Genomic DNA, 19,853 nt, shown 5'->3' with positions numbered 1-19,853 from the left:
CCCACTTACATCGACGGACAGATCATCCAAACAGAAAATCAGAAAGGAAACACAGGGCTAAAATGTCACATTAAACCAGATGAACTTAATTGATGGTTGTAGAACATGCCATCTGAAAGCAGCAGAATACACATTCTTCTCAAGTGCTCATGGAACATTCTCCAGGACTGATCACATGGTGGGCCACAAAGCGAGCCTTGGTAAATTTAAGGATACTGAAATCATATCAAGCATGTTTTCCGACCACAACACTATAAGATTAGAAATCAACTACAAGAAAAAAAAAACTGTAATAAAAACACGTGGAGGCTAAACGATATGTTACTAAACAACCAATGGATCACGGAAGAAATCAAAGAGGAAATCAAAAAATACCTGGAGACAAATGAAAATAAAAACACGATGATCCAAAACCTATGGGATGCAGCAAAAGCAATTTTAAGAGGGAAGTTTATAGCAATACAATCTTACATCAGGAAACAAGAAAAATCTCAACTTAAAAAACCTAACCTTACCCCAAAAGCAACTAGAGAAAGAAGAACAAACAAAACCCAAAGTTAGTATCAATAGAAGGAAAGAAATCATAAAGATCAGAGCAGAAATAAATGAAAGAGAAACAAAGAAAATAGAAAAGATCAATGAAACTAAAAGCTGGTTTTTGAAAAAAATAAACAAAATTGATAAACCATTAGCCAGACTCATCAAGAAAAAAAGGGAGAAGGCTCAAATCAATAAAATTAGAAATGAAAAAGAAGTTACAATAGACACCGCAGAAATACAAAGGATCATAAGAGACTACTACAAGCAACTATATGCCAATAAAATGGACAACCTAGAAGAAATGGACAAATTATTAGAAAGGTATAATCTCCCAAGACTGAACCAGAAAGAAACAGAAAATATGAACAGACCAATCACAAGCACTGAAATTAAAACTCTGATTAAAAAACTCCCAACAGGGCTTCCCTGGTGGCACAGTGGTTGAGAGTCCGCCTGCCAATGCAGGGGACATGGGTTCGTGCCCCGGTCTGGGAAGATCCCACGTGCCACGGAGCAGCTGGGCCCGTGAGCCATGGCCACTGAGCCTGCGCGTCCGGAGCCTGTGCTCCGCAACGGGAGAGGCCAAAACACTGAGAGGCCCGCATACCGCAAAAAACAAAAACAAAAACAAAAAAACTCCCAACAAACAAAGTCCAGGACCAGATGGCGTCACAGGCGAATTCTATCATACATCTAGAGGAGAGTTACCACCTATCCTTCTGAAACTATTCCAAAAAATTGCAGAGGAAGGACACTCCCAAACTCATTCTTTGAGGCCACCATCACCCTGATACCAAAACCAAAGATACCACAAAAAAGAAAATTACAAGCCAATATCAGTGATGAACAAGATGCAAAAATCCTCAACAAAATACTAGCAAACCAAATCCAACAATATGTTTAAAGGATCAAACACCATGATCAATTCGGATTTATCTGAGTGATGCAAGGATTTTTCAATATCTGAAAATCAATTAGTATGACACACCACGTCAACAAATTGAAGAATAAAAATCATATGATCATCTCAATAGATGCAGAAAAAGCTTCTGACAAAGTTCAACACCGATTTATGATAAAACAAAAAAACTCTCCAGAAAGTGGGCATAGAGGGAACCTACCTCAACATAATAAAGGCCATATATGACAAACCTACAGCTAACAGCATATTCAGTGATGAAAAGCTGGAAGCATTTCCTCTAAGATCAGGAACAAGACAAGGGTGCCCACACTCACCACATTTATTCAACATAGTTTTGGAAGTCCTAGCCATGACAATCAGAGAACAAAGAGAAATAAAAGGAAACCAAATTGGAAAAGAAGAAGTAAAACTGTCACTGTTTGCAGATGACATAATCCTATAAATAGAAAACCCTAAAGATGCTACCAGAAAACTACTAGATCTCATCAATGAATTCAGTAATGTTACAGGATACAAAACTAATACACAGAAATCTGTTGCATTTCTATACATTAACAATGAAAGATCAGAAAGAGAAATTAAGGAAACAATCCCATTTACCATTGCATTCAAAAGAATAAAAGCCCTAGTAATAAACCTACCTAAGGAGGCAAAAGAACTGTACTCTGAAAACTATTAGACACCGATGAAGGAAACTGAAGATCGCACAGATGGAAAAATATACTATGTTCTTGGATTGGAAGAATCAATATTGTCAAAATGACTATACTACCAAGGCAATCTACAGATTCAATGCAATCCCTATCAAATTACCCATGGCATTTTTCACAGAACTAGAATAAAAAATTTTACAATTTGTATGGAAACACAAAAGACACCAAATAGCCAAAGCAATCCCAAGAAGGAAAAATGAAGCTGAAGGAATCAGGCTCCCTGACTTCTGACTATACTACAAAGCTACAGTCATCAAAACAGTATGGTACTGGCACAAAAACAGAATTATAGATCAATGGAACAGGATAGAAAGTTCAGAAATAAATCCATGTGCCTATGGTCAATTCATCTATGACAAAGGAGGCAACAATACAATGGAGAAAAGACAGTCTCTTCAATAAGTGGTGCTGGGAAAACTGGACAGCTACATGTAAAAGAATGAAACTAGAACATTCTCTAACACCATACACAAAAATAAACTCAAAATGAATTAAAGACCTAAATGTAAGACTGGATAATATAGGGAATTCCCTGGCAGTTCAGTGGTTAGGACTGTGTGCTCTCACTACTGAGGGCCCGGGTTTGATCCTTCGTCAGGGAACTAAGATCCCACAAGCTGTGTGGCACAGCCAAAAAATAAATAAATTTTAAAAAAAGACTGGATACTATAAAGCTCTTAGAGGACAACATAAATCATATTTTCAAATTTGACATATTTATGTCAAAGGCAGGACACTCTTTGACATAAATCATAGCAATATCATTTTGGATCCACCTCCTATAGTAATGAAAAAAATAAACAAAAATAAACAAATTGGACCTAACTAAACTTAAAAGCTTTTGCATAGCAAAGGAAACCATAAACAAAATGAAAAGGCAACCCATATTATGAAAAAAAAATTTGCAAATGATGCGACCAACAAAGGATTAATCTCCAAAATATACAAAAGGCTCATGCAGCTCAATATCAAACAACCCAATCAAAAAAATGGGCAGAAGATCTAAATAGACATTTCTTCAAAGAAGATATACAGATGGCCAATAAGCACATGAAAAGATGCTCAACATCACTTATTATTAGAGAACTGCAAATCAAAACTACAATGAGGTATCACCTCACACTGGTTAGAATGGCCATCATCAAAAAGTGTACAAACAATAAATGCTGGAGAGGGTGTGGGAAAAAGGGAACCCTCCTACACTGTGGGTGGGAATGTAAACTGGTACAACCACTATGGAGAACAGTATGGAAGTATGTTAAAAAACTAAAACAGAAATACCATATGATCCAGCAATCCCACTCCTGGACATATATCTGGAGAAAACCGTAGTTTGAAAAAGATATGGATACCCAAATGTTCATTGCAGCACTATTTACAACAGCCAAGACATGGAAGCAACCTAAATGTCCACTGATAGGAATGAATAAAGATGTGGTACATATATACAATGGAATACTACTCAGCCATAAAAAAGAATGAAATAATGTCATTTGCAGCAACAATGGATGGACCTAGAGATGATCATACTAAGTGAAGTAAATCAGACAGAGAAAGACAAATATCGTATGATATCACTTATATGTGGAATCTAAAAAACTGATACAAATGAACTTATTTACAAAACAAAAACAGATTCACAGACTCTGAAAACCAACTTATAGTTACCAATGGGGACGTGTGGAAAGGAGGGATAAATTAGGAAGTTGGGATTAACATATACACACTACTATATATAAAATAGATAACCAACAAGGACCTACTGTATAGCACAGAGAACTGTACTCAATATTCTCTAATAACGTATATGAGAAAAGAATCTGAAAAAGAATGGATATATGTATATGTATAACTGAATCACTTTGCTGTACACCTAAAACACAACATTGTAGATCAACTATAAAATAAAAATTTAATTAAAAAAATAGAAAAAATAAAATGAAAACTTTTTTAATTAAAAAAAATAGGCAGAAGGCCTGGAGGATAGAAAAAATAACTGCTCATCTCCTTCTTCTTTCTAAAGTAAATTTATGCTCAATTTTTATGTTGTTACTCGGAACTGTAGCAAGTATGTTCCTCCAAAGGAACATCTCTGAGCAAGGAGTAGCTTGCTAGTGATCCTGAACATGGTATTTAATCTCTCATAAATAAGATGGGGATGATCATAACAACAATAACACCTACCTTGCAGGTGATTCTCCGACAGAATCAGAGTTAATGTAACTAAAATATCCTGCACTGTACTTAGAACACAGTAGCATAGTAAAAACACTCAGCAAATGGTAGTTATGATGTTAAATGTTAAACAAACTCATGCAATTATCAGCTTTTTTTTCTTAGAAGACTGCTAGAGAGATTTATTGTGTCCTCCAAGGCTATTCAGCAGATACTGGAGTTACAGCACAGTGAGTTTAATTCAAGAGAGAAATTCTGAACACAGAGTACTCAACTCCACAGGATTCCAAGACACAAATCTACCTGATCACTCTATCACAGTCGGCTTTATTATTACCTGCAAATGGCATGAAATAAAATATATATATAAGCATATGAAACAACTTTAATTACAAAAATAAAGTTTATTTAAATTCTATATATACACACACATACACACAGAGTGCACCATACATTTACTTATTACATACAAATTCTGCTTCTCAACTACAAAGTTATGTATACAGTGTAAACAGTGGTAAGAATTCCTAAAAAGCCCCCACTGTACTTCTTTCATCCTACGTCTCATACTTGTTTTCCTCCCACAGTTGGACTGGGTCTTATAATCCACATGTACATTTATTATAGTATTTGTTTCCCCCTAAAAAGAAACTCTAAAAAGCTCTTATTAAACCAAGTATATCTAACAAGTACTGTTATCTTAGATCCAAGAATATGTAATATTTGAGATAAGTAAAAGGTTTTTATCTGTTTCGACTTCATCAGTAACACCTTATTCCATATATACAATTCCCTAGTCTTCCTATTACACTCCTAGTGATCTTGAAATGAAAACCAGGTCATGGCTATTGAACCTAGTCACCTTTTCTTTTTTTCTTTTTTCTTTTGGTCAGAAAGCCAAACATTGATAATGCATTTTTGTATTTCCCTCAGAGCAGTTTGCTATGAATTAAGCCCAGCCTCCCAGCTCTCAGTCTTTATGGCTAAGATACACGCAGGTGAAAAGTAAAAGATTAACTCCATTACTTGTCTTCCTACCACATAACCATTTAAAATAAGTTTGCAAGGAACTAAGTGAATTACATAACTGTGCTGACGTAAGAGTCCCAATCTTTCCTCTACTAAGCAACCTCCTTTTCTATGTATTTGAAAAACTAATGGCAATAGTAACAGGGCACTAAGAAATGGATGACTGACAACAATGATATATGTAGAAATGTAGCAAACATTTCTTTCAAATAAATATATGCTCAAGGTCTGTATTTAAAGAACTGTATTGAGAGGTAATATCTTTCTCACTACTGTATTCCAAACACCTATCACAGTGCCTGGAACATAGTAGGTGTTTAATATACAGTATTAAATACACAAATGAATAAATGGTGTGAAAAAAATAGTGTATTCAACTCTATGCTGGTTCAATGGCTAATACTGTCCATTTCAGTTTGGGGGACAACTTACCAAAAAATGGTAACGGAAAATGACAGACGAATACAAAATTCTTGCAGGAATGATAATTTTGCATATCTACCAAAAAATTATTATCATATATTAAAAATGAAATACACGGATAATTCTGAAATTATCATGTCCATTTTTGGGTTAATAATAAGCCCTGAGACAGAAAATACTGGTCCATGCACAGCAGCTGCCCAAGCTGCTTACCCAGCTGAGGGGCTTTATATAGAACAATAAGTATATAAAAGCTTCTGAGCCATTCCAATATTCCCGCTGTTCTGATATATGAGAGACAAATTGTAGGCAATATCTCTTCGTAAGTCTAACTGGTCAACTTCCATACCCTAGGGGGAAAAAATATATGAATGAGTTATATTTCAAACTGACAACCAGGACAATTTTATGGCAAATAAATAGTTTTGTAAGTGTTCAAAAAACTATTAAAATTCATAATACTAAAAAAAAATTATAAAACTAGACATATACCTTGGATTTAAATTTTTATTAGGTAATGCTGATTCAGTTAATTGTTACAGTAACTGTATCATCAAATATTTTTAAATGTGTAACCAATAAGTTAAAGAAAAAAGTTTCATCCGCAAGACATGGCAGAATGAACTGTAGATGAATTTGGATTTAAGAGTAAAAAAGTGAAACCATAAAAGAAAAATACCGTTGAAAAATACAACAATATAATCTTGGGTAGGAAAGGCCCTTCTAAGTATAACAGCAAAAGTAGAAACTATAAAGAGAAAGATTGATATGACTTCATAAAAAATGTAAAACTTCTGCATGCAAAAAAAAAATCATAAAACAAATGACCAGATGGGAAAAAAATACCTGTACTATATAACAGAAAGGCATATAAAGAATAGGTCTAGGAGGGCATACACCAAATTGATTATGATTACCTTATAAGTGTTATTACCTTTTTTTCTACTTAAATAACAAAGCAATGAACTCAATGGAATAGATTAGATCTATGTTCCTAATCTTCCCCATGCAAAATTTTGTAGTCAACTGAAAAAACATCTGCAACAATGAAAAATGATACCTATAAAGCTTAAGGAGCAATACATAAAGTACTTATGAAATGAAGAACACAAAAGTGTATGTATTTCATCAGCATAACTGTAAGAATATGTATTCATTTGCTTAACGGCTAAAGTTGAACAAGGGTAATAGAAGACAGTTGTGAGGGAATGTGGGGATTATGAGTGCAACTTAAAAAAATTAACTGTGAAAACATACTTTCCTTCAGAAATTAAAAATCAGGCTTTAAATACAGACTATCATAGTATTGGCAACACTTCACCCTACATTACATTATCTTAAACAAAACTGCATTTATATTGGTCTTTCATTTTTATAAAGAAGTATGTTAGTTACACTTTTGAACTTGGAAATGAATAATGGCTACATTACTCAATATTCAGGCTTCCTGTCTACCATCTCACACCTGTTAACCACAGGGGCTATCTTAGGATAACTGAAATGGCCATAACCAGAAGTCATATATGGCCACATGGTTGCTGATCAGGTCATTAAGGCCAGGATATCAAAGAATTACTTGTTGCTGAACATAATTAAATAAGTGCATTCAATAAAGGGAAAATATATTTTAATATATAAGCTACAATTAATTTCACTGTCTGGACCACTACACTGAGCTAACTGTACTTATCTACAGATGAAATGAGGTGACTCCTCAGTTTTTAGAGTAAATCATACAATACCTCTACCATGAATGGAGGGAGCTCCAGGGCCTTCTGATAATAGTGGATTGCAAGGTGAATCAGCCCCAGTTGGTGAAGGCCACGGCCCAAATTGTAGAATGATTCCTGGCAAGGCCCACGTAGACTGAGGTATCGATTAAGAAAGGAAAAGCCCTACCAAAAAGAAAAAGATAAATAATTCAATCGTTCACTCGTTTGACAGTATGTGCCAGGTACAGGAATACAAACCTTCTTTTTCAGAAAGACAGTGCCACCCTAAAAGAATATATGCCTGTGGTGTAGTGTCATATCACAATATAGTCAATATCTCTTCTGAAGGTGTAGAAGAGAGATTTTTTTAAACTAAAGACAAAAGAATTCATAGAAAACAAAGCCAAGTGTTACAACTAGCTGTTAAAGATCTGTAATCTATAAGCACACAGAATATATATTTTTATGGTTTCAAGTTGGCTTTTGTGGCATTAGAGGCCAGTAAAATTTTAGGTTTGAGATACATGTCTAAAAGCTTGACAAAAATATAAAATCCAAGCCCTTACAATGACAATTCAGAAAGTTTCATCCTCATGAGCAAACTCACTTGAGCATATCTAACCTTTCTGGGTAAATGGTACCCTTTATATACCTCTCAGAACCTTAATAACCTCTTAACCTTAAAAAACTTGCTTTTTTTCCCCTCTGAAAACTTCTGACTCAATAGTTTTATGGAGAAACTGATTATTTCAGAGCCTAACTGTAATGATGCAGGCTCCCTGTGTGTCACAGTGTCCAAAAAGCAACTTGCTTCTTCACTTCTTTTTGTATTCACTTTCCCCTTTAATGCAGCTTCAACTTTTATCATGCACGGAAAGCTTCAAGTTGCAAGGTGCAAGTATCTGATGTAAGTAATTAAATAAATATATTACCTGAGTTAAGAGTAAGTCAACTAATTTGTACGTACAGAAAATAAAATGCAAATTTCCTGGGTGATCTGCTATGTAATAAATGGTCACAAATTTTCCTTCATAAATTAATAATAAAAATTAAGGAATTCTTTAGAATTAATACATTCTAGGAATAAAAATTATGCTCAGTAAACAAATCATACTTTCTGCACAATAAATGAACCCATTTGAGTACATGAATATGACCTCTACTCCACTGAAAAACATGGTTCTCTGTTAAGTAACAGCAGACAATCTCAGAAATATCTTATCTTCTTATTTAAAAATGAGAAATTTAAAGACAAAAATCTGAGAGAGAACGTTTTCTTTCCTTTCCTAACTACTTAAAAAACAGGTATATACATGCATCAAATATATAAACATAAAAATTGAAATAGAAGCAAAAGTGTTGAGGATACAGGGGTGTACAAGACAGATAAGATCTCTGATCTCTTGGAGTTTATATTTTTACTAGAGGAGACAAGTTATGTAAAAAAGTAAACAAGAAAACAAAAAGGTAATTTCAAACTGCTTTACGAACTAAAAAGACTTTAACAGAGCACATTGTGGTGATGATGTAAGGAAACAGTCACACAGGCACGTATTCATACCTTATTGTATGTATATATTATTATATTTTTTAAATTAATTAAAAAATCTTAAGGACCTAGAAGGCTGGAAGCCTCTGAGGCTCCAGAATATAAGGAAGTCTGCACAGGGTTCCTTAAGATTCTGCCTGTGTCGTCTTCATTTATGATCTGGCTGCGCACCCTTTTCTACATGGTTGCATAAGTCTTAGCCAGGAGTAGCCCTAGATGTTGGTCCATGAGTGCTGAACATAGGGATAGGTGTTGGGTACTCCCAACATGTGCGCTAAGCAGGTGCTACTTTTGAAGCAGAGTAACAAAAGCATTAAGTATATTCATTTTTAAAGAACATAAAATCAAGTAATGAGGAATCCAAATGAATTACCTGCACAATAAGAGCATGTCTCTTTAATACATACTTCTGAGATGCCATGTGAATAAAGGTTAGGCCTATACAGAGGCTGTAGAGAGGTTCATGGGGATGGCTGCGAAAGGCCTGCACATACTGTCCTGAAAAATGAACAGTGATGTCAGATGGTGGGACAAAAACATAGTTCCTTATTTCTTCAACACTTACTCTAATATATTTTAAGGTAAACAAACGTTACTGTTACTTTAACATATGCAAGGAGTACATTTTAAAATATCAACCAGTGACCTCCCTGGTGGCACAGTGGTTAAGAACCTGCCTGCCAATGCAGGGGACGCGGATTTGAGTCCTGGTCTGGGTAGATCCCGCATGTGGCGGAGAACTAGGCCTGTGCACCATAACTACTGAGCCTGTGCTCTAGACCCCCTGAGCCACAACTACTGAGCCCGTGTGCCACAACTACTGAAGCCTGCGCGCCTAGATCCCATGCTCAACAACAAAGAGAAGCCAACGCAATAAGAAGTCCGCACACTGCAGTGAAGAGCAGCTCCTGCTTGCCGCAACTAGAGAAGGCCTGCGCGCAGCAACGAAGATCCAACACGGGCAAAAATTAATTAATTAAAATTTAAAAATATCAACCAGGTGCACATTAATTTGAATTTTAAAATAATATATAACATATAACAAAATTAGAAGGATTTACCCATGAGTATATCCTGACCATGAAGATTAAATATGAGTATAAAAGTAACTTTTTTAAGGTACAGTTAAGACATTTCCATGTAGAACAGTACTTCCAAAATAAACAATGTATCAATTGTGATCATAAATATATCTTATGACCTTAAATCTTTTTAAAGCCAATGGGGGAATATGTCTTTTGGTGAATTCTTTCATAAAATTAATTGAGACCTATCTTATAAATTCAAATGTGATGGATCATGGAGGTGAGAAAAAGAAACATAGTTTTGTTTTGTTTTTTAGGTTATGGGTATTATTTTCCCAAACATAGCAACTACTTTGTTTTTCTTGAGAAGAGCTAAATGTATCTAATAATAAAATAAGAATTCATGGTTTTGTGAATTCCATGTATTCTATATATATAATTGTCTCATATCAAATGCCTAACTGTATGAGACAGAGGAATTTAAGCAAATTTTTCTTATAAATGTATGATCTCTAATTTATCATATAGATAAGAAAACTTCTATTCCAGAAGGCACAGCACTGTAAAATCTCTTTAGCAGCACAGATGGTAGCCTGCCGTTTGGACTTCCTATTTTTGTGTAGTGTAAAAGTTTCTAAATATAGGAAAATAAAATAAAATCTCTATTTTATATTTTCTTAATATTAAACTAACAATTCCAAAAAAACATACACAATGAAGGAAAGTTTCAGTGTCTGATGTTCAAGATTACTGGCTGAACAACTATAAAAACAGCAGCCATACACAAAGAAACATGAAAGTATTAAACAGCCAAAATCACAGTATATTCAGAAGTGAACTTGGCAACACTAGCTTTCAGGCAGCAGGAGATACATGTCTCACCTAAACTTTTGGTTAGGTATTTTTCTACTTGTGTGCTCCTGATTCCTTATTACAGAAATTTCCTATAAATGATTAAATTTTCCCTGAGTTTAATTAGAATTAGTAAGAGCTACGTAAATAAATCTTAATATAAAGACTTGTCTCCCACCAGTCAGAATGACCATCATCAAAAAAGTCTACAAACAATAAATGCTGAAGAGGGTGTGGAGAAAAGGGAACCCTCCTACACTCTTGGTGGGAATGTAAATTGGTGCAGCCACTATGTAGAACAATAAGGAGATTCCTTAAAAAACTAAAAATAGAACTACCATATGATCCAGCAATCCCGCTCCCGGGCACATATCTGGAGAAAACCATGTTTGGAAAGATACATGCACCCTAACGTTCATTGCAGCGCTGTTTACAATAGCCAAGACACGGAAGCAACCTGAATGTCCACTGACAGATGAATGGATAAAGATGTGGTACATATCAATGGAATATTACTCAGCCTTTAAAAAGAATGAAATAATGCCATTTGCAGCAACATGGATGGACCTAGAGATTATCATACTAAGTAAGTCAGACACAGAAAGACAAATATCATATGATATTGCTTATATGTGGAATCTAAAAAAAAAAGATACAAATGAACGTATTTACAAAACAGAAACAGACTCACAGACTTTGAAAACAAACTTAGGGTACCAAAGCAGAAATTGAGACTTTGGGATTGACATATACACACTACTATATTTGAAACAGATACCCAACATGGACCTACTGTATAGCACAGGGAACTCTACTCAATATTCTGTAATAGGGGACTTCCCTGGTGGTCCAGTGGTAAAGAATCCGCCTTCCAATGCAGGGAACGTGGGTTCGATCCCTGGTCAGGGTACTAAGATCCCACACATGCTGTGCGGCAAATAAGCCCATGCGCCACAACCACTGGGCTCGCACACCTCAACGAGAGAGCCTGTGTGCCACAAACTACAGAGCCCACATGCCCTGGAGCCTATGCACCACAACTAGAGAGAAGCCCGCACACCACAACGCAGAGCCCATGTGCCACAGCTAAGACCGAATGCAGCCAAAAAAAGAAAAAAGAAAAATAAATAAATAAAACAAAGAAATATTTTTTTAAAAAATTCTGTAATAACCTAAATGGGAAAAAAATTTGAAAAAGAAGAGATATATGTATATGTAAATAAGTAAGTAAATAAATAAATAAAAGGAAAAAAAAAAAAAGACTTGTCTCCTAAAGCAGGCATCCCCAACCCGTCCATGGCCTGTTAGGACCCGGGCCACACAGCAGGAGGTGAGCGGCAGGCGAGCAAGTGAAGCTTCATCTGTATTTACAGCCACTCCCCATCGCTCCCATTGCTGCCTGAGCTCCATCTCCTGTCAAATCAGTGGCAGCATTAGATTCTCATAGGAGCGCGAACCCTACTGTGAACTGTGCATGCGAGGGGTCTAGGTTGCATGCTCCTTATGAGAATATAATCGCTGATGATCTGAGGTGGAGCTGAGGTAGTGATGCTAGCGCTGGGGAGCGGCTGCAAATACTGATTATCATTAGCAGAGAGGTTTGACTACACAGAGACCATAATAAATCAACTGATGCAGACTCATATCAAAACAATATCAGTGAGTGGCGAGCAAAAACAAGCTCAGGGTTCCCACTGATTCTGCATTATGGTGATTTGTATAATTACTTCATTATACATCACAATGTAATAATGATAGAAATAAAGTGCACAATAAATGTAATGTACTGGAATCATCCCAAATCATCCCCACCCCCACCCCCCTCCACCCAACCCCACCCCTGGTCCGTGGGAAAACTGTCTTCTATGAAACTGGTCCCTGGTGCCAAAAAGGTTCGGGACCACAGTCCTAAAGGAGTGAACTATCGGCAAATCTTAAGTTCCTCTTTGTTACTATAGCAAATTAAAATCAGGTAGCAAAGCACCCATAATTAATGAAAATTATTTTGAGAACGAACAAGCCTCAGCAGGGAGAGTTGTTGAGTTTTAAAGACCTATTTTCGGACTTCCCTGGTGGCGCAGTGGTTCAGAATCCACCTGCCAATGCAGGCGACACAGGTTTGAGTCCTGGTCCGGGAAGATCCCACGTGCCGCAGAGCAACTAAGCCCGTGTGCCACAACTACCGAGCCTGTACTCTAGAGCCTGTGAGCCACAACTACTGAGCCCGCATGCCACAACTACTGAAGCCTGTGCTCCACAACAAAGAAAAGCCACTGCAATGAGAAACCCATGCACCGCAACGAAGAGCAGTCCCCGTTTGCTGCAACTAGAGAAAGCCCACATGCAGCAACGAAGACCCAACACAGCCAAAATTAATTAATTAAAAAAACCATTCAAAAAAACAAAGTCCTACTTTAAAAACCTACTTTAATCTTTTGAAACCAAAGCATCATAAGAAAAATAAATATTAATTATTATAGTTACTGAGAACACTTATAGCCACTTACTATATGTGCCAGGCATTATTTTAAGTACTTTATATTAACTCATTTAATTTCCACAATAATCTACAGGGTAGGTCCAATTATTATCTCCATTTCAGAGATAAAGAAACCAAGGCAGAGGGAAAGAGACAAAGTCATATGCCAGGACACTCACCAAGTGCATGCTTAAAACTACCAGATACGAATGCATTGTGTCCATTCAAGACACACAGGGCATGATTATCTGGGTTTTTCAGCATTAAACGGAGACAAAAGCGGTGATGTCGTACATCTTGGGAATGCATGGTAACTTGATTGAAAATGTTCCAGAGCTGGGGTTTATTGACATTTTCCATTACCATTATCCTAAAATTGCAGAAAGAGGGTGAGGGTAAAAAATAATGTAAAAAGAAAAATCTTCCTGATTTTTAAGATTGAAACCTTTCAGTGGTGTCCCACCAACACTGAAATGCACCGCCCCCAACAAGGGGGATGTAGTGCTTCTACATCTTGTTTCTGCTTTTCAACAAAACTTTTAAACCACAAAACAGAATCAAGAGGTTTAAGTTTCACCTTTTCTCTCCCAGCCCACTCTCATAGCTGCAGAACAATGAACACTGCATAATAATAATGTATATCAGACATTGTTAAAAGGTGTTACATACGACAACTCACTTAACTCTCACAGTAATCCTATAAGGTGGTAATATTATGATGCCTGTTTTATCACAATAAATGGGGAGACTGAGGCACAAGAGGTTAAGTAAATGAGAATGCATGCTCTCATATACTGCTTCTGAGAATCATCAATGAACAAATTAATCTGTAAGTGACAAGAGTTGAAATAAAACAGCTTATTAAATCCTGGACATGAGAAACTACGTCAAAGTAAATATACATGCTCCATCAAAGAATCTAATTAAAATAAGTTATTGGAAAATCACCTGATATAGTTATATGCCTTTCTGAAATTTTTGTCCAGAATTGCAGCAGAGAGACCAAAGTATTCTAGCTCTTTGCGTTTTGGCCTGTCCTCATAAAATGAGTAATATTCCAATGAAGAATCCACAAGTAACTCAGCCTCCTGAAATCGGGATAGGTCACATAAGGAGTATATGGCCTTCAAAAGAAGGTTCCACCAGTCATCTTTTGTCAAAACACTCGTGAGTACAGCAAATATTGCTAAAATGAGACCAATGAAAATCAGTTAGGACACTGCACTTCCAGAAATAAGAGTATTAGAAAGAAAATTCACATGACCAATTTTATGGTTAAATTTAATAACCATGGCCCTATGGGACTGAATTCTTGCCAACATTCTTCTGACAATGATGAGAAGGAGGGAGCTGCTTGTTTCCACTCCCTCAACATGACCCCCCTCTGCTCTGCCTGCCTAACAACCTGCAGTCCTAGGTAATTCTCATTTCTGATTGTAAAGTCCAGCTATTTCATTTGTGTTTCTCAGTGCTAGCTAGAATATATGCTCCTCCAGAGCGAGTGTGCTTTCCATGATTGAGGTCAGATACGGGATTCTACACCTACAAGGCATTCAAATATTTGCTAAGCAAAGGACTTCAAATTCATACTTAACAAATCTTCTCTTATTTGTCTGTAAGAAACCTCCCTTTATAGCCCTTGAAAAATACCAAAAGCCATAAAATTTTTTTTACTGTCTTTGATCCAGTAATTCTCTTCCTGGGAATCTATCCTAAACAACTACTCAGAAATATGGTTAAATCTATAGGCATGAGGATGCTCACTATGGTATTATTTAGAAAAGAAAATTGTCAAAAGCAACCATATAATCAAAAAATAATAGGGAAATGATTAAATTATGGAACTGCTATCCAATGCATATTACACACTCCTTAAATATAACAGCTACAAAGAGAACAGAACATGAGAAAATGTTGAGTGAAAAAAATCAGTACAAAGATGCATGTAACATAAAGAGCTGTAGATAATCCTACCATGATGCACTGGTGTAATGTGATCCCCACCATGATGAAACTAACTGACAAAACAAAAATCTTATGAGCTTAAGAAAAACCAACAATGGACCTGAAATGAGGAAATACTGAAAGAGAAAACAGCCTGGGTCAGATACAGAGAAAAATATGTTAAGGAAACAGTCCAAAATAATGTGTGCAGAGGCAGAAGCCACTGGGATAAGCCCAGAATCAATAAACTGGAGAGATGGCAGGGCTCTGAGGCTAGATTGTGAGCAGTTGAGTCCACCCTATCCTCTGACTCTCTTCCCCCGCAACATCTTGCTTATGTCCTTATATTGTGCTTAACAGAGATTCAGCTCTTCTGGATTCTAAAACCCTGTCCATTGCATACTGCCATGTCAGTAAACAATGATTTAATTAGTATCTGTGGACCTGATTAACAATGAAAAAATTTTCTGCTAGATTGATATCTCTAGTTTATAGCCTAGGTCTCTTCCAAAGTTCTCTGACTAATAACCTCACCCAACATACTTGATCCTTTTTCAGCTAAAAATAGATGGCTTGCAAAGTCACATGACTTGAGATTGGGTCAAAGCAACTTATTTTCAGACTTTTTATGACTATTGCTACATTTGTCAAAAATAAGTTTAACAGAGAATGGAATATATGTAATTGAAGTGACTAGACAAAGCAATCTGTATTATCATCTAATCATCACAAATTTCTTAAAATAGGGTATATTTTCCTCTTAAAAAGTCAAAATTAAAAGATTGTTTTAGTTTTTTCACAGAAGGATCTAAGCAGACGCTTGCCTTTTAATTTTTTTAAACTGTAGTATTTACGTATAGACTTTCTTTCTTTTTTAAAAACACCAAAAGAGTTTATTTTACCTGAGGGATCTAGATTAGAAAATATCATTTTATTCAAAAAGGGTATATTTTCAATTAGATTATTGTCAAGTATTACTTCATGAGTTTTTTTTTTCCAACTCAGCCAAGTTTTGTGCAACAAAGCAAATGAAGGTAATTACCTTTTGCATCACAATTTGCTGACTCTTGGTCATTGTTGTCTGATATTTTGTCTCTTGACACTTTAATAAGGTAGAGATGCCTCTCTCCAGATTTGGAACTAGATATCAAACAGACTTGGGCTCTATTCATTGCTACCTGAATTAAAGATGATAAATGAGATTTTTTAGTCACATAATTTTTTAGAGAAAATCTATGGGAAACAAGTGTCACAGGTGTGCCTGAAAGCTTCTTTAGTAAGGCAAAAAAAAGACCAGTCATTGTGTATATAAACGCCTAGAAGAGAATGAATAGACTTATTTTTTCCTTAACAAAGCAATCTGGGTCACACTACACACCTTAGTAAGGAAAAAGAAAGCAATTCATATTAAGTTTATAACACACACACACACACACACACACACACACAGCCACCTCCCTGCAAAAAAGCCAGACTCAGAAAGGATGTCATATCCGGAAAACATTTTTGCAAAGTGAACAATTTTGGCACGTGGCAGTGTCTACAGAGCCAATAACTGATACCATGATGGTTCTCATTTTTCTAAATATGTACTAGCAAAGATTTTATTGTACAATCTATAGTAAAGTTTACACTTTCATGTAGAACTTTCAATTATATACCATTAATCTCTAAGTCTTCTTTTATCTGACTTTCACTTTAAAAAGTTTGAGTTTAACAGAGTAAAAGAGAGTTACGAAATGGCTATAATCTATGTTTAAACCAAATTCTAAACATTTAAAAAGTCAACAAGGCTAATATAAAGAAAGATCATTACCTACCCTTAAAAGCATGGCTAACATGGTAAGCAAGGTATCCACATAACCATACATTTTGCCTTGTGAAAACAATAGAGTAGAACGTTGAAGCAGCAACTTCAGTTCCTAAGTAAATAAGCACATGATAATAAGTGTGACAAGATTCCTTTGTTGTAAATTGTTTTGTTTGCATAGAAAAGTTTTGTCTTAGAAACCAAACCTTAAGAACATTTGCTTTATGATCTCTCACAATAATTAAAATCCAATGTTTTAGAAACTATAAATTATAACATTAACAATCATAATGTTAAGTTGCTGTAACTTAAGACTCAAAATCACTTTTTCAAGAACACTGAATTTAATACACTAAAATAAAACTTGGATATAAGCTGTAGGGACATCCTTAACAGAGGAAAAAGTTCTGAAACATAATCCACCGAGAAAAACTTCTTTCTATGTTACATGGCCTACCTGCTGTGCTGCATTTGCATCTTGTGCTAAAGTATCTGGATCATACATTGGCTCCAGAGCTTCCAGAGCTTTCTCAGGACGGCCCAGCTGCTGCTGAAGGGTGGAAAGTGAAATTCTTGCATCCAAATGGAGGGGGGCCAGATCAACCACTTTGCCATAGCTTTCGGCAGCACGCTCCATATAGCCTAAGGCCTTTAAGCATTCTAAAATGATGTTAAAATAAAGCATTAATATGAACTACAGATTTGTAAGCGGGCCAAAATTATTTCTCCATTTTAAAAGAAATTATAGCAATACAAACAAATTATAACAAGAAAGAAATATATGCATACTTCCAGTACTTTAAAACAATTATCCCTTTTAATCTCTATCTATGCTACAAGGATGTAATCAGTATATATTTTATATATATATATATATATATATATACACACACACACACACACACACACATACACACACAATTTGGTATTCTGATTTATTCACTTACTATTATGCTTTCAACATTTTCCCATGCCTTCACTGGCATTCTGACTGATTATAATATTCAATTAAATTGCTTATTTACTTAACCATATTATTTGACATTTAGGTTATCCCAAATTTTTACTCTAATAAATAACACCACAGTAAATATCTTCATGTATATATGCCAGAGTTCACAAACGGGCAGACCAGTGTAACCTACAGATATGCTTTGTTAGGCCACAGTGCTGTTAAAAACAGTGAATTGTCTACATTCTTAAAAGCTAGGATTTTTTATGAAATCCAAGTTACTGGATTCTTTTGAAAAATCTGGATTTGGCCACAGCGAGTCCCTTCATTCCCACTTGGTGCATCAGCCAGCTGAGAAACAGCAGCACCCTTCAGACGGGCGTCTCACCCTGCCCTGGGCCTCTCACTTACCTACTTTATTCACTTTTGTTACGTGCCAGGCTCCTGAGTTTTGTGATCTCCAATATAAACCACCTCCCCTCACCTCACTCAATTATTTCCTCAGGATAAGTTCTCAGAAGTGAGGCTACTGGGCCTTATTCCTCACACTTTATGCCAATCAATCATTAAGTCCTATCATTTGAACTTGAAGATGAATTCCTGGTAAGCATTTCTTCTTTCCACCCTAATAGCCACAGCACTCACTAATCTAAGCCCTTTCACCGCTTTCCTTTTCACTGCAATGATCTCCTATAAGATGGTATTTTGCCTCCAATTGTTTTCTCAAATCTCAGATTTCTCAAATATCTCCTGATCACTATCTTTAGGTTAAACTTTGGTAATAAAGGAAGACTACTAAATGTGGATGGATCATCGTGATGGAATTTCTCATTATTTTTCACTTCTCACTTTAAAAGATATTTTGTTATTATGTTACAAGCATTAAATTCCTCTAATGATCTTTCTTACCTACTGTTCCAAATTTCTTTATGATTTTTAGATGATTCTGAGGTTTTACCTTCCACTTATCTCAAGCTACACAGGCTCAACATGGAAAAAGCATGTATCAGTATCACGATCATAATTAAAGAGGATTTAAAAATGTCTACTGTTAGTAACAGGAGCAGTATAAATACCACAGCCTTATGGAAGGCAATAAAAACTTCAATTCCCGGCTCATGTCTTTAAAATTCAAAACCTACAAATAATGTAACTTTTTATGATGGTATTACATTTGTATTCATGTTCACTCATCCAAATAGTAACGTGCTATCTTAATCATTAAGTGCTCTCTTTGCCATTTCATATCTGTGATATGTGTCAAAATATCCCAGAATATCAATCAATGCTACTGTAGTTATAGAGGATTTTCTGCCATTATGTAATATTTTAAGAAAATATTAAAACTTTCTGCCATCATGCAATATTGGAAACAAAGACTATTCAAACTTTAATGCATCTCTTATGTTGATTCAATAGGAAATCCTGTGAGAATATTTTTGGCTTTCATACATTTCTGTAAGAGATTTAGTTGTTTTTCCCAAGCTGCTTTTCCTACTCTGAATGATTTATTTCAGATTACTGTGGATTTAGATGCAATGAAATAAAATGACATGTAAAATCCAATCTTGAGCATATTTTCAGCTCAAAGAACATTGAAAATATATTAACTTTTTTTTTTCCTCAAAATAACATTAAATATAAATCCTTAAAAGCTCTTCAAAAATTAGATTGCAGCCCAAGTCTGACAATCTATTACTAGAAACCAGAGCCTGTGGTTAAGACAGG

The 19,853-nt window shown here is 35.6% G+C and overlaps 1 protein-coding gene across 4 annotated transcripts in view; it reads right to left on the bottom strand.

Annotated features, from left to right (window-relative positions):
• Positions 1-4,553: 4,553 nt before the first annotated feature.
• GTF3C3 (general transcription factor IIIC subunit 3) overlaps positions 4,554-19,853 on the bottom strand; it is a 30,736-nt gene continuing 15,436 nt past the window's right edge. For 2 of the 4 annotated variants that reach the window (XM_060016377.1, XM_060016376.1), the window contains exons 11-18: positions 17,631-17,833; positions 17,184-17,285; positions 16,406-16,541; positions 14,368-14,605; positions 13,599-13,789; positions 9,437-9,561; positions 7,545-7,697; positions 4,741-6,152 (exon numbers count right to left, since the gene is read on the bottom strand). In XM_060016377.1, the coding sequence (XP_059872360.1) occupies positions 6,030-6,152; positions 7,545-7,697; positions 9,437-9,561; positions 13,599-13,789; positions 14,368-14,605; positions 16,406-16,541; positions 17,184-17,285; positions 17,631-17,833 (1,271 nt within the window). In that variant the 3' untranslated portion in view covers positions 4,741-6,029. Of the gene's footprint in view, positions 4,688-4,740; positions 6,153-7,544; positions 7,698-9,436; positions 9,562-13,598; positions 13,790-14,367; positions 14,606-16,405; positions 16,542-17,183; positions 17,286-17,630; positions 17,834-19,853 lie in introns of those variants that run through there. The other 2 variants (XM_060016378.1, XM_060016379.1) reach the window with 2 other exon arrangements.

This window comes from Delphinus delphis, chromosome 7 (genome assembly GCF_949987515.2).
Source record: "Delphinus delphis chromosome 7, mDelDel1.2, whole genome shotgun sequence".
Classification (NCBI taxonomy): domain Eukaryota; kingdom Metazoa; phylum Chordata; class Mammalia; order Artiodactyla; family Delphinidae; genus Delphinus; species Delphinus delphis.
The sequence above is the reverse complement of the archived record's forward strand: the minus strand, read 5'-3'. Positions and strand labels throughout refer to the sequence as shown.